Source organism: Festucalex cinctus, chromosome 1 (genome assembly GCF_051991245.1).
Source record: "Festucalex cinctus isolate MCC-2025b chromosome 1, RoL_Fcin_1.0, whole genome shotgun sequence".
Taxonomy (NCBI): domain Eukaryota; kingdom Metazoa; phylum Chordata; class Actinopteri; order Syngnathiformes; family Syngnathidae; genus Festucalex; species Festucalex cinctus.
In genome coordinates, this window is record NC_135411.1 from 7,608,684 (window position 1) to 7,623,888 (window position 15,205).

At 40.8% G+C, this 15,205-nt stretch overlaps 1 protein-coding gene across 9 annotated transcripts in view; it reads left to right on the forward strand.

The window, feature by feature from the left end:
• Positions 1-15,205, forward strand: part of vwa5b2 (von Willebrand factor A domain containing 5B2) — a 61,285-nt gene extending 46,080 nt beyond the window's left edge. For all 9 annotated transcript variants that reach the window (XM_077514198.1, XM_077514209.1, XM_077514217.1 and 6 more), the window contains 14 exons: positions 124-234; positions 673-875; positions 4,093-4,207; positions 4,293-4,478; positions 5,337-5,550; positions 6,026-6,351; positions 7,320-7,551; positions 8,431-8,760; positions 8,837-8,974; positions 10,553-10,681; positions 10,766-10,816; positions 10,958-11,057; positions 11,233-11,356; positions 12,972-15,205. In XM_077514198.1, coding sequence (XP_077370324.1) covers positions 124-234; positions 673-875; positions 4,093-4,207; positions 4,293-4,478; positions 5,337-5,550; positions 6,026-6,351; positions 7,320-7,551; positions 8,431-8,760; positions 8,837-8,974; positions 10,553-10,681; positions 10,766-10,816; positions 10,958-11,057; positions 11,233-11,356; positions 12,972-13,691 — 2,979 coding nt within the window. In that variant the 3' untranslated portion in view covers positions 13,692-15,205. The remainder of the gene's footprint in view (positions 1-123; positions 235-672; positions 876-4,092; positions 4,208-4,292; positions 4,479-5,336; positions 5,551-6,025; positions 6,352-7,319; positions 7,552-8,430; positions 8,761-8,836; positions 8,975-10,552; positions 10,682-10,765; positions 10,817-10,957; positions 11,058-11,232; positions 11,357-12,971) is intronic.

The window sequence follows — 15,205 nt, forward strand, 5'->3', positions numbered from 1 at the left end:
GTATGAGCGCATTTTAGTTGTCTGGATATTAACATTTCATTAGTAAGTGTGAGAGAGCGTTTCAGTATGTAAGGCATGTGGATAAGAGCGTTTCTGTACTATCATATTGATGTGTCGTTGCAGGAAGCCCTGGCGGTGGCGTTGAAGAGTCTCCCTTCGGGCACCCTGCTCAACATGGTGGGCTTCAGCAGCCCCATGAAACCTCTCTTCACAGCCAGCAAACTCTGCACCGATGTTAGTTGGAATTGTTTCAAAAGGGAGGGTGGGGTTGGGGGAGGGGTCTGTGGGGTTCATTTCCTGAAGGCAGATGTTTTCCAGTCGTTTGTCTGCTCTTCAATCAGGCAATAGGTCAATTCGTTGGGTTGCCTTAGCAGCAGAGTATCAGGTTCAGTCGAGATGAGGACAAGCAGTTTTTATTTTTTTTCTCGCCCTCACCTGAGCATATGGTGACCTTTCATGCATTTTCAAATCGCCACCAAGTTGTCCTTTCAAAACCTCTCCTTGAAGGCTGCATGTTTGTCTTCACTTCATTACCAAATTACTTTTGAACCTCACCGTGTAATTCCGCCATCTCATGTCAAACAATTCATTTTTCTTGGAGGTTCGCTGAGGCTTTGTGATTGTTGCTTTTGGTGGCTTGCTTCTATCGTTCTAAACACATTTGTCCTTCAGGTTACGCTGATGCAGGCTTATGAGTATGTCCAGAGGATGAGAGCCAGCACGCGAGGTATCAACCTGCTGGGGGCGCTGTCCTGGTTGTACCAGCAGCCAATGCAGCGCACGTACCCCCGCCAGATCTTCATCATCACCGACGGCTCCAAAAACAACGTGGCCAAAGTTTTGGAGCTGGTGCGCAGGAACACGTGCGCCGGCAGGTATTCAGTACTAATCCAGAAAAATACACAATGACACATTGGAATCGGGCTTTTTTTTTCTCACAGTGCTCACATATTTCAAAAACGTCACACAACCGTCACGCTAGCACATCATATTATTATGATGACCATCATCTTAGCACTTAAGCTGCCGTCCTTGCTAATTGTTAGCATGGCTAGCACAGAAGGAAGACATCATGGGGGAAAAAAAAAGGATGCGACACACTGAAAAGACTACAGATGAATGAAAAGATGACAAAAGACTCCAAAGACTAAAAAAAAGACCAAACTGTGTCTACTAGACAATATTAGAAGACAAACATAATGGCTAAAAAGCATATAAAAGACAACTTTGTTTAAAATAAATAAATAAATAAAAAGTATAAAACACAACAAGAATACAAAGACAACACAAAGTCAAATAATACAAAAGATTAAGAACACGAGAAAAGACTACAAAAAGTCACCAAAAGACTAAAAAGACGGGAAAAAAAGCAAAACAAAAGGATTCCAAGGATTTAAAAAAAAAAAAAAAAAAAAGGTAACAAAAAGTCAACTAATGCTGCGTTCTCACCAAAAGCGGGAGAAGGCGTTTCGGCGACGCGTTTGCATTGTAGTCAATGGAGTTTGCACGCAACGGAACGCAAGTGCGTGGGGCGGCGCGGACATCCGCACATTCGTGACGAAAATCCGCACAATCGCATATTCGCCAAAGTTAAAAAAAATACATTTTTTTCGCTTTTCGCCTGGCGGCAGCCAATCAGCTTCGAGTACGGGCTACGTCACACGTCATTGTCACCCCGAGCGCAACAACACGCCAGTCGGGACAGAATGGCGAGCAAAGAAGTAGCATTCTACCAAGTGCTGGTAAGTCTGTTTACTTGCGAATAAACTGTACTTAGGGAGCAGCAGTGTTTATCATCCATGTCAAAGCTATTTTTAGTGCAACTGCCGGCCGCCAGATTGCCACCAAAAAAGCGAAAGGGGTGCTCCACTTCCTTGTTCACCAAGGGACACGCCTCCACCGCTCCGAATGAGTGGCAATCGTTGCAAAAAACTCTATGCGGTAAAATGCTTGCGAAGGAAGTGTTTCAGTTTTCGGATTTGGTGAGAACCCAGCATAAGACTCCGAAAGATTGTGAGTACTACAAAGACAACAAAATATTAAAAATACAGGACAAGCATACAAAAGACGTCTAAAAAGATTTAAAAATACAACTAAAGAAAAAGACTACAATGCATACAAAAGATTAAAAATATTGCAAAAGATTACAAAGACGACATTAGAAAACGACAAAAAGACAACAAAAGCATTTTAAAGACAACTAAGTTGAAATAGACAAAAAATACAATACAAAAACAAAGAAGACAGCAAAAAGTCTATGAAGCCTACAAACGATTTAAAACACAACAAAAGACGAGATTAAAAATAAGACAACAGAAAGATTAAAACGACAGAAAAGGCATATAAACGGCAAGTAAGCTGAAAAGACTCAAAGCGCTGAAAAAGATCAATGAAAAGATTACAAGAGCTAATTAAAAAGAATGCAAAAGAGTAGCATATGAATAGGCGTTGATTTATTTTTATTGATTGATGTATTATTTGACCCAATATTTATGCAGGTGTGGCAGTTGTGAACCGATTGCGATTTGCAATTCTGTCTTGGCTGACAACTGATTCAATCAAACAGAAATAATAATAATAACAATAACAATAATAATAATAATAATAATAATAATAAAAAGGTTGCATTGCTGACATGCACGACAAATCAATCAATCAATCAATCAATCCAGTATGTATATACAGTCGCCCTTTTTATCCGAGGCAAAAAGCAAAGCAACATGGAAACGTAGCGGAACGTGCGTGCGGGATCGGACGAATGCGCCACAAGGGGGAGGAAAGAGGGGAAAAACTGGAGTCGATTTCAGCCCCGCCCATTAATCCTGTTAAGTGCTCTCCTATGCAATAAAAGTCGACGCTCACCCACCCACATCTCCCTCAGCCATGTACAATAACAACGTTTAGCCCTCATCAGTATTCTGCGCTTGCACTGACATTCCTCACCGACTCTTTTCAAATCAGCTTCCCTTCACTGAATATCATGCTTATCATCTTTCATTTTTTCCTTCACGCAATCAATTGCTGTTTGAAAAGTGATGATCGCGTCACTTTTTGAGTTACAACAATTGGTTGTTCACATGCAAGTGAACCTGTTAAACCGCCGTTTTTCGTGGACATTTTTTTTTTAAGAATTTTGTGGGTTTACAAAAGATAATAATAATAATCGCAACAAATTTCAACAGGCAACATTTAATTATATGTATAATTTTGCTAATGACAAGCCGGCCCAATCCCCATCTCTTGCTTTTCACTGTAATATTACTATTCTCCACTAGATGGCAGCTTATACTTGTTGCTCTATGGCAGCACAAAGCATTTCTGATTGAAGAAACTAAATACATAAATAAAAAATAAATATATAAATAAAACTGAGTGCTGTGCCATTATTCTCTGATTTTTTTTCAACTTTGGAATTCTATTTATATCATGTGGTCTCTTTAATTAACTATTTCAAAATAAAAAGATAGAACTAAATAAAAATAAATAATACATAATTAATTCTAAATAAAGATTTGTGCACGTACAAATTATCAACATGTCATCTTTTGGGATCATATTAAAGCTCTGTTCTCAAAAAGAAATAATGAACTGAATTTGAAACTAGTCACATGACAAGATGGGTCAAACCATTCTGGTATCGGGGGAGATGCTGGGTTTTTTTAGGACACTGAAACTGAATAGCCTCCTGAAAATAAAAATCATTTTATGTATTTGTATATATATTTTATATTTGTTTTTTTGCGGGTTTGGAGTGACGTCAATGCAGGACAACCATAGTACCTCAATAATATTCAAATTTTGTGTTTTGAGTGATTTGATTTTTGTGAAAAATGTACAAACTGAGTTTTTAATAGTTTTTTGTTTTCATCATTTTTTTTGTGCAGTCACTGAAAGGTCATTTGAATGCACAAGTTGAGAGCCCTTTTGTACTATAAATGGGGGGAAAAATCGCAAGCTACAAAACCCAATTCTAAAACAAATGGTAAAAATCGTACCTCTCTGGCTGTACGATTCAAAACGGAGCAATTTTGTTTGTTGACTCTTCTGTTGTGACTGAGGAGACGTTTGTGTTTGCCGTCGTCATCCCTGCAGGTGCTTTGGCTTGGGTCTGGGCCCCCGAGCGTGCAGGCGACTCCTGCAGGGCGTCGCCAAGCTGACGGGCGGAACCACGGAGTTTTTGGAAGATGACGAAAGACTTCAGCCAAAGGTCTGCAGCACCGCCACCTAGTGGCGAAATCGGATTTAGCATGTCATTCATTTACTTCTTGTGTTCGACGTCGATCCTTTCTTAGCTGATCAAGTCTCTGAAAAAAGCTCTGGAGCCCGTGCTGACCGACGTGCGGATCGATTGGTACCTGCCCGAAAACATGGAGGCCCTTCTTTCGCCCAATGAAATCCCTGCGCTCTACCCAGGCAATCGCCTGATTGGATATTGCACGCTCTATGACGTGACAACTTTTAAAGGCAAAAAGACAGAGGTGAAATGTGGTCCGAAGTGCTTTAGGTTGGCTAATGTGCAGAAGCAAAGTTTTTTTAAAAAGTGCTGAAGCGAAATGAAGCTCTGCAACCCACTTCAACGTAGTTCCTCAGTATTAACTCATTTGCTCCCAAAAATGTAGAAATACATTGTATTTTAAATATATTAATTGTCCCAAAGACGTATTTATACGTTTTTTATGTTATTATTTTTTTATGGTCAGGCATACAGAAGGGTTTGATGCAGTCATTGTTCTGCCACTAGATGGCATAATTGCATTTGTAAGACATTGGTGACAGCTCAGTGCATTTTTCTTTTCATGTTAAGGGCTATCTAATCTTTGACATGAAATAACTTGTGAAATTCTGCACATTTTTTTTTTAATTGTAAAATACACCTGAGCTCAGTCTCCACAAATATGTGCATTATTGTTAAATTTATTTCTGCAAGTAAGGGGTGGTCATTAAACACACGTTAAAAAAAATTGTGGCGTTAAAGGAACTTCAAATTATCTCGAAATTAACGCACTAAGTTTGACACCACGAGAAGAATTGAGCTGATTTTTTTGTTTCTTGCTGCATCTGTCATGCTGTAAGATGAATGTAGTAATCAAAGTCAAGTTCTAAGACAGGGGGAGAGAAAATTTTTGCCCCATGTATATTTGTTGTGTTACTGATCTGGCAAGCCCAGTTAAAATGGATTTTTGACGTCTATAGTCGTCAATGGCACTGAATGAGTTAAAAAAAAAAAAAGTTCAAGCCTAGCAAGTCCTAGCCTAGATGTTTTTTTTATTTTTTTTTATTTTTATTGTTTGACAATTGTGATTCTAAAACATGTACAACATGTACGTGTGTTTCAGTGTCAAGAGCGTGACTACAAAGGTGCACACAACGCCTCCACGGGTTCCGTTTTTTGCCCGTCCAATGACGACCTCTCCCCTCCGACTTCGGAGCTCATGCCTGCGGTGACCTGTCCAGACGGGAACGACCTGGAGGAGGCGCTGAGAGAAATTTCCAGAGAAATCTCCTCCGAGTTCTCCTGCGCCAAAGACGTGGACCCTGACCACAGCGCAGGCCAGTCGGCATCAATAACACTGCATAGGGATACAAGAATGTCAACATTTATTATTATCGTTTTGGAAACGTTTCAAAATGTCAACTTCCCATGTGAGCAAAATAAAGCCATTTTTATCCGTAACAGGAGGCGGCCATTTTGCCACTTGCCGTCGACTGAAGATGACATCACAGTTGCTCAGGGCTAACAACCAATCACAGCTCAGCTTCAGAAAACAGGTGAGCTGTGATTGGTCGTTGCCTGAGCCCTGAGCGACTGTGATGTCATCTTCAGTCGACAGCAAGTGTCAAAATGGCCGCCCCTTGAGATGGATAAAAACGGCTGGATTTTGCTTCATGACTCATATACCACAAATGTAATATGAATCCGAATGTCATGTTTAGACTAGTGAGGTCACATATAGCATGTTATTGTCAAGGAATGTTGAAGGTTGACCTCCCCTTGAACACTTGCCTTCTACGTGCTGTCCCGCAGGTGTGGATGTGGAGTGGTCGAGCGACGTGAGGACGAGGATCCAGGAAAGCTCGTACATCCAGCAGCAGTACGTCCTGACGCGCTGCTCCCTCAGTAGCGAGCGCAGCCTGCACACTCGCGTGCAGGCCTCGTCGAGTTCGGACGCTCCGAGCCGGGCGTGTCCGCCTGACCCGATGCCGTCCGCTCCTCTGCTGGACACGGCGTCGTTACCTCAAGGCCTGGAGAAGATACCCGGGCCAGAGCAGCAGTCGTCGCTGTCGCGTTGGGCTGACTCGGAGTGGCGGCAGAACCTCGCAGAAGATGCTGCTGACAATGAGGGGGAAATGGTGAATATTTTCATGGTTAATTTTGTATTTTTTAAACATATATATTAGGCGTGTCAAAAGTAGTGCGTTAATTTTCAGTTAATTTTGAGTTCCTTTAATGCCACAAATATTTTTAACGCGCAATTAATGAATGAATTCCTGTCGCAACACAGCATACAAATCCACGTCAAAAATGAGTAGTAATAAATGTAATAATAATGCAAATATTTGTGGAGACTGGGGTCAAGTTGTATTTTATAATTTTTTTAAAATGTGCAGATTTTCACAAGTTACTTAATGTTAAAGATTAGATAGTTCTTAATATGAAAAGAAAAATGCACTGAGCTGTCACCAACATCTTACAAATGCAATTATGCCATCTAGTGGCAGAATAATTACCTCAACACAAATCAATATTACACTCTTTTTTTTTTTTCTTTTTTTTTCTTTCTTTTTTTTACAGCACAGTACAACTTTAAGTTGAGCTTAATTTTTTGAATGATGACATTATGTATCAGTGACTAAAAGATGCAGCCATATTTCTATTAGTTTAATATTTTTTTTCTGCTTTCGTGTTAAAGATTAGATAGCTCTGAATATGAAAAGAAAAATGCACTGACCTGTCACCGTCTTACAAATGCAATTATGCCATCTAGTGGCAGAAAATGCAGGTTTTTTTTTTTTTTCAGTGCAGTGCATCTTTTTAATTTGAACTCAACTTCATGAATTATTATGAAATTACTGTATCAGTGACAAAAAGATGCAGCCATGTTTTAATTAGTTTAATATTTTTTTTCCCACTTTTATGTTCACAAGAGTATGGAAATTTTTACTTTTACTATTTTATTGCACATTCATGCATTGAATTATGATATATATATATATATATATATATATATATATTTAATTTTTGAATTTTTATTTATTTATTTTTTTTGAATGGTAAAATGTTGCCTTGCTTTGAATTTCAAAACCTTCAAATTCCCCAGAACGCAAACTCGGGCTGTGGCGACGACTCCCATTGGAGACAAAAATGGCTGGCGCGTTCCACCATGTCAGCGAGAAGCTTCTCGTCGCCGCAGGGTGAGCTGGAGATGCATCGCCTGCGGAGGGCTCTGGAAAGGGTCTCCTTCGACCAAACTCTGGGAGGAAAGCTGGATGAAAGTGACGGCGAGACGAAGCCGCCAGAGACGCTCTCCCACAGAAGCCTGAATGACTCCAGTGAGTTTCCGAAAACTTTTATTCCTCATTCATTTTTCACCTCTGCTCACAGACACTCGGCCACTAGATGGCAGCAATTTCACAATAGCAGGCCACTCAGTTTGAGTGGACCAGTTGTTGTCCTGTTTTTGTTTTTTACAGATATTGTTCCAAATTATTTTTTTTTCTACCTAAGAAAGTTAAGTGATAATGTTCATGAAATTGAAAATGAAGATGTTTGGTAGTGTCCTATCATATGTCGCAAGTGAATAAGGCCCACAAATAGTGACGATCCACAAATGACTGAAAGGGGGTTTTGTAATTACATGTAGATGCCACAAGATGGTGGCAAAGCACCTAAAATGGAGGCGCTAATAAAGCTTTTCTATTGGCTGCTGCTTGATGACATCACTTCTGTGTGACTTACTTTCAAACGTCATTATTTCGGTTTATATCAAAATAAATCTCCTAAAAATCACATTTAAAATCATCCCCAAAGGCTCATGCATTAAGATAATTAATATAATTATAGTTAGTTTTAGTTAGTTTTCGTTTTTTAAAAAGCATTTTTGTTTTAATTTTGTTTCGGTAACAATATTGTTTTTTAAATTGTAGTTTTTTCATAGTTATTTAAAATAACCTTTAATGGCACCTGTTTTGGCACCTCCCTTCTTACTTTGACCATCTCCAAACATTTTTGTTTTATTTTATTTGAACTGAGTCAAATGCCATTTTTTAGCATATGTTGCGGGCCACTGAAAAATGGACGGCGGGCCGCAAATGGCCCCCGGACCGTAGTTTGGACACCACTGCGTTACGACATTTAAACTCCCCTTTTTGGCATTTGCACACAATAATAAACGTGGAATTCATCTTGTAAATCACCATGTCACCCCCAAGGCGGATTCCTTTTCCCCGCCTCCCCGCTGGACTGGGACAACTTGACCGACCCCGAGTACCTGTTCAGCTCCGTCCCCCCGGACGACCCCCAGCCGGGCCAGTGCCGCTCCCTCATTCACGGCCTCCTGGGCGGCAGACCCGTGTCGTGGGAGGTCAGCGTCGACCTGGCCCACCTTCTGATCCCCGAGGACCGCAAGGCGCCGGCGGCGGAAGGGCGCCGGAGCGGACGAGCGCGGCAATCGTGGGACGAGATCGTTCACCAGCTGACGGCTCGCTCCGTCATACGAGACTTTGAGAAAATGGCCGAGAGGGAGAACCAAACGGGACATGGTGACCTTTCAGGGAAAATGGACGGACGGACGAAATCCACACTTGCCACTCCGCTCACGCTATCGTTTGTCTTTAGGTTCCGCCAAGCGGCACCGCGTGAAGGCCATCCAGACCAGCAAACATTGCAACATCGTCTGCATGTACACCAACTTCACCGTCGTCGACAGCGACCCGCGCAAAAGCGGACAAGATGGCGCCGAGGTCCAAAATACAGGTGGGACCACCACATGCTCGCAGGTCACAACATTAGGTACACCTGAAGATGTACGCAACAAAAATAGAAACACAACACTTTTGTTTTTGTTTTTTTTATTTATTTAAGATCTGAAACTTCTTCCACATAAACAATATCAGCATTTCTCTCAAATATTGTTCGCAAAACAGTCTAAATCTGCGATCGTAAGAGCACTTCTCCTTTGCCGAGATAATCCATCCCACCTCACAGGTGTGCCATATCAAGATGCTGATTAGACACTATGATTGGTGCACAGGTGTGCCTTAGACCGCCCACAATAAAAGGTCACTCTGAAAAATTAAGTTCTGTTTTATTGGGGGGGGGGGGGGGGGGGGGCTCAGACTGACTGGATTTCTGAGACAACAACAATTTTATTAAATATGGAATTAAATAAAATAAATGGGTCATGAAATAATTAAATGGGTCATTTATTAATTAATCATAGGTAATTTAATTAATTCATATGGAGGACCAAAAGTGCCAAAATTAAATAAATAAATAAATACACCATTAAATAATTACGTAAATGTGTCATTCATTAAATGTTTCATTTATGAATTAAATATGGATTTAAATAAACCAATATTGTGTCATTTATTAATTAATCATAGGTAATTTAATGAATGAATGACACATTTAATAACACGTTGATTTATTTAATTCCACATTTAATTCATAAAAGAAAAATTTATGACACATTTATTTAATTATTTAAATATTGTATTTATTTATTTAATTTTGGCACTTTTGGTCCTCCATAATTGGCAATTAAATGTGTCATTTATTAATTAATCATAGGTCATTTAATTAATTAATAATGATACATTTTTTATTTATTTATTTATTTATTTTTTCACTAAGAGCTCAGAATTGTTCATTCGGTAGTCTTACCGATTCAACGTCTTATCATCATTGCTCTTTTTTTTTTTTTTTGTAATAATGACACATTTAATACCACATTGATTTATTTAATTCCACATTTAATTCATAAATGAAACATTTATGACACATTTATTTAAATATTGTATTTATTTATTTAATTTTGGCACTTTTGGTCCTCCATAATCATCGGCAATTAAATGTGTCATTTATTAATTAATCATAGGTCATTTAATTAATTAATAATGACACATTTAATAACACATTGATTTATTTAATTCCATATTTAATTCATAAATGAAACCTTTAATTAATGACACATTTATTTAATTATTTAATGGTTTATTCATTTATTTAATGTCGGCACTTTTTGGTCCTCCATATCTATTGTGGGCAGTCTAAGGCACACCTGTGCACTAATCACGGCGTCTAATCAGCATCATGATGTGGCACACCTGCGAGGTGGGACGGATTATCTCGGCAAAGGAGAAGCGCTCACTATCACAGATTTCGAGTGGTTTGTGAACAATTGCGAGAATGGTGATATTGTGTATGTGGAAGACGTTTTTGAGTTCATCTCATAAGAAAAATGGGAGCCAAAAACAAAAGTGTTGCGTTTCTATTTTCGTTGCACATATATGGAATGTGCATATTTCTTGGTGCGTGCGTGTTTTTTAGGGCTGCTTTTGGGAAGCAGTCGCAGTTGGCAGTCAGGCAGTGGCAAGCAGAAAACCTGTTCGGCCGCTGTGGGCAGAAGACCCGTCGGCCGAGACTGCGAAGAGGGCGAAGACGCGTGGAACTCGACCGGTACTAACGATGACGTCACCTCACCACTTTGGTTTGGCAAAAATCATCCACCAATGTTTAGTTTTTTTTCTCTCTCTCTGTCAGACAAAGATGACACTCCCACCTCACCGTGTAGCCTGACATCATGGGACTCCAGTACGTGCTGTAAAAACATGTTTTGAACATTTCCACTTGCCTCGATATGTCACCAAAAACTTCATTTGGAAAAATCTGCAACCGAAACTTTGAAAGTCAGTCAGACTTGAACAAAACAATTGATGTTGTTTTCTCCCTCAGACGTGCTGAGTGCCGCCGCGTCAGCAACAACGGGCCCGTCGTCCACTCGTTCGCAGCGATCTATCGAGAGCAAGTCCATGGAGAGCTTCTTTGGAAACAGGTAAGCTCACAAAAAAATAAAAAATAAAAAACAAATCATCTCATAGAAATGCCAAACGTGACATTGAGTAAGATTCCAACCAACTCTGCGAACTGGATGTCATTAGATGGGCGGAGCTTGAGTGGAGTCTATCGACATGCAACGGCCAATAAAAGTCGTTGTCCCTCTCCCGTAGGTTTCCACTTGGCAGACTCAGATCCTCCATTTCATCAGGACGGCAAGTTCCTCTCAAGTCCCACTGTCTGTCCGCAGAGACGGACAAACAGCCGCAAAATGAAGCTCCAGACTACCTGCCGCTGGTGAGTCGCGATACAAAACTCAAACTGCCGCAGTCCTGCATGTTTTAGAACACACACCTGATTCATCAGCAAGCTCTGCAGGAACCTGATCATGATCCTCATCATATGATTCAGCTGTGTTTGAGGAGAGAAACCTCTAAAACATGCAGGACTGCGGCCCCTCCAGGACTGCAGTTTGAGACCTGTGATTGACAGCATATTGCATTCACTTGGGGGATTTAAAAAAAAAAAAAAAAAAAATTGTAATTTTCTGTTTTTCTGAGTATTTTTTTCTGTTCTACTAAACACTTTTTTTATGTCATAAAAAAAAATTCCAAAAAATCAGGGCGGGAAATCTTCCGAAAAACATGAGGAAAAAAAAATACTCCGAAAAGCAGAAAAAAAAAAAAAATCTGAAAAAAGGGGGAAAAAAATATTTAAAAACAAAAACAAAAAACAGAAAAATAAATACTCCCAAAAACACGTTTTCAGAGCATTATTATTTAATTATTTATTTATTTTTACCTCTGATCTCCAAGTGACTTGTTGCAGACTCGCCAATGTCGGACACTTTCCCGCATACCTCCAACATACCTTCAACTATTATATCGCTTACTGGCTCAGTTCAAAAGTAATTGTTCTACTTGCTGTCGACTGGTGATGACATCACCTGTGCTGAGGAAGTCGGTAACGACCAATCATGGCTCACCTGTTTTCTGGGTTTGGTCAGCAAACTGAGCCATGATTGGTCGTTACCTACTTCTTCAGCATGGGTGATGTCATCATTAGTCGACAGCAAGTAGAACAATTAATTTTTAAAGGTATTAATCGTACATGAAAAATAATGAAGTTACCACATTAATTATTGACAAAATATGAACTTCTTACTGCTGAAAATGGCTCAATGAGTCAAGTATCCCTTTAACTCTTTGTTAAACATTTAATAACGTTTAATAAAATGATCACAATGTATGCCGCCATAAACATTAAGTGACGTCAACTACTTTTTTTTTTTTTTTTTAAATATATCAGTAGTCAGTGCAGCGTCCAAGTGCAGCGCAGCCGAGTCAATGAGTTGTGAAATCAAAAACACTGACTAGCTATGGCCAGCAGATGGCAGCATTGTATCTCTTTTCAATGGGCTGCCGGTGTTTGGAATTACTCAACGAAACTCAAGTTTGTTTAACCTCGCAGCGGGAGCTGCTCGGGCCCTAACTAGAGCTGCGAATTACGATCAAACATGACGCAATCTGATGAAATGGAACGTTTTCAAGGCTAATTTGACGGAGCGTCACTAAAGAACAAAATATGAGTATCAAAGTCACGGTTGGGGAGAAAATGTATCTTTTCAATTTTTGCTCAATATCACTCAAATGACCTATTTTCAAAGGTGATTAATAAAAAACGGAATAAGGTAGAAACGTACTTTTTTTTTCTAATGAAAGAATGGAATGCGATCTTTCATGTGTTCCCATGTTGTATATTTCGCAAAAGAACACAATATTCTGTTTGGTTTGAAAAATGAGTTCAAATGCTTGAAATCCGCTGGCATTGGGGCTTGTTTTTGTTTTTTGATAACGTGGCAGTAAAAGAGTTCCGCAAATGGAAGCACAAATTTGTCGACATGTGGTCTTAGGTCCGCCTCCAGCTGGCCTCGGGAGCGTTTCTGCTGAGCGAGCTGTACGCCGACTGCGTCCAGATCTCCTTGGAGCGCCTGAAGAGGGCGTCGCCCTACAGCCTGCACCGTCGCAGCCTCAGCCCGCCTTTCCGCTGCGCCTCCCCCAGCGCGCCGTCGTTATCCTCCTCCGCCAAACCCGCCGCTCACCACCACCACGTCACCTTCTCGCCCTCCTCCGGCTCCCTGGCCAAAAGCGCCGCGCCGCCTTTCCACCACACGCCCGACGACACCCCCCTGATGCTGGAACCCAGACTTCGGCCGAGACGCCCGTCGGACCGAGACCCCGCCGCCGTGTCCCCGGAGCCCGCCGGTTCCGAGGAAGGGTCCCCGGAGCCGCCGGGCGGCGGCCCTGGCGGGCAGGCGGACAGCGGACGCGGGTCGGAGACGGACGTGGGCGAGGAGCCGGCCGCCTGCCTGCGGGCTGGAGACGACCCGGAAGGTTCCAGCTGGGCGACGGCCGTGGCGCTGGCCTGGCTGGAGCACCGCTGCGCCGGCTTTTTCATGGAGTGGGAGCTGGTGGCGGCGAAGGCCGACTTCTGGCTGCGCGGCCGGGAGCTGCCCGAGGGGTTGGACCTGGCCGGGCTGAGGGGCGCCGCCAGGCAGCTGTTCCTGTTGCTGCGCCACTGGGACGAGAACATCAAGTTCAACATGCTGTGTTATAACCCCAATAACATGTGAGGCAATCTCGTCCGAGTGGGCGGAGTCACGGGGAGTCGACTGACTTGAGAATTGGGAGTTGAAGACTCTTGTTGTTCATTTTCAGGTTAAACTCATTTTCCTGAGGGTGGCAGGCAAAAAAAAAAAAATCATATACAGTACAGTGCCTTGAGATATGAGCAATCATTTGTCCAATTCGTCAAAACAGACTTCAAGCTGATTAATGCTACTCCCAGTTGAATTTTACTGTCACCTTCAATAAAAACAAGGAATTACACCGTGTTTATTTAAAACTAGGGATGTAACGAAATCCAAACATCTCAATACATTATCACGATATGAAGCTCACGATACGATAATTATAACAATATTGTGTGGAGGTTGGCGATATTTAATAAAAAAGGTCACAATATTGTAAAAAGAATGAGCTCATACTAAAAAGAACCCCGAAATATTGTGCTTTTGTACATTACATCAATGTTATATTATTATTATTATGTTTTTGTTATTATTATTATTATTCGGCTATTATTATATTGTGTTGTTAATGCACGCACACATTGAGTTCCTCCACATAATGGCTTGCTTCACGGACATATTGCGTTCTCCTTTATCTGACAATTAGCGTAGATTTTAAACATAGAAGGGCCAAAACATCCCTAATGAAAATTAAACTGCACTAAAAAAAACTAGCCACCAGAGGGTGCTAGAACTGCACGAATGGAAATCAACCTGACTTTTTTTTTTTTTTTTTTTTTTTAACATATGTGTTGCATTTAAATATCGTGAACATGACGATGACTATATTGTGGCAGTTCTAATATCACGATATTGCATTTATCGTTACATCCCTGTTTAAGACAATCAAACATTGCCTTAATCATGTCAAATGTGTCAAAAAGTAGAATTTTGTGAATGTGGGGAAATAGTTCCCAAGATGTCATGAATTTCAAAATAGACCCTTCCGGCTGACATCACTTGCTTAGCTCCTCCTTGGAGGGCAAGCCTCCCATAACAAATGAATGTAGAGAGCTTGATTTTCGGTGAGCGTTATGTTGTTGACTCTGTCCGGTGATGTGAATCAATAACACGAGCATTTCCCGCTATTAAAAGAAGTCCCTAATATTTCATTATTTCAGCGATTTACTAAATCACTGTAGTAGCAGTAGACGGCGTAGTCTAGTTTTCATGACTAGTACTGCCCCCCGGTGGCCAAGGCAGGCACACCGGAAGAAGCAGCACAACGAGCTGATAGGCTGCCAGGCCTTGAGTTTGATTGACGTCTGTGTTTGACATGTTCTGTAACTTATTCAAATGTTCTGCAGACAGACACATCTTGCTGACAGTGTTTTTTTTTTTTTGTTTTTTTTTTTTAACCAGCTAACAGAATATAAACAAGCATGGACTGACATGGACTCAAATTAAGCTAAATGATCATTTTTTAAATTGTGTTATGAAGTGGTTTCGAAGATGAGTGCCGTTATCTTGAGCGATTTTTAAAACAGTTGGATAAATTCCACACTTTCATTATTCGA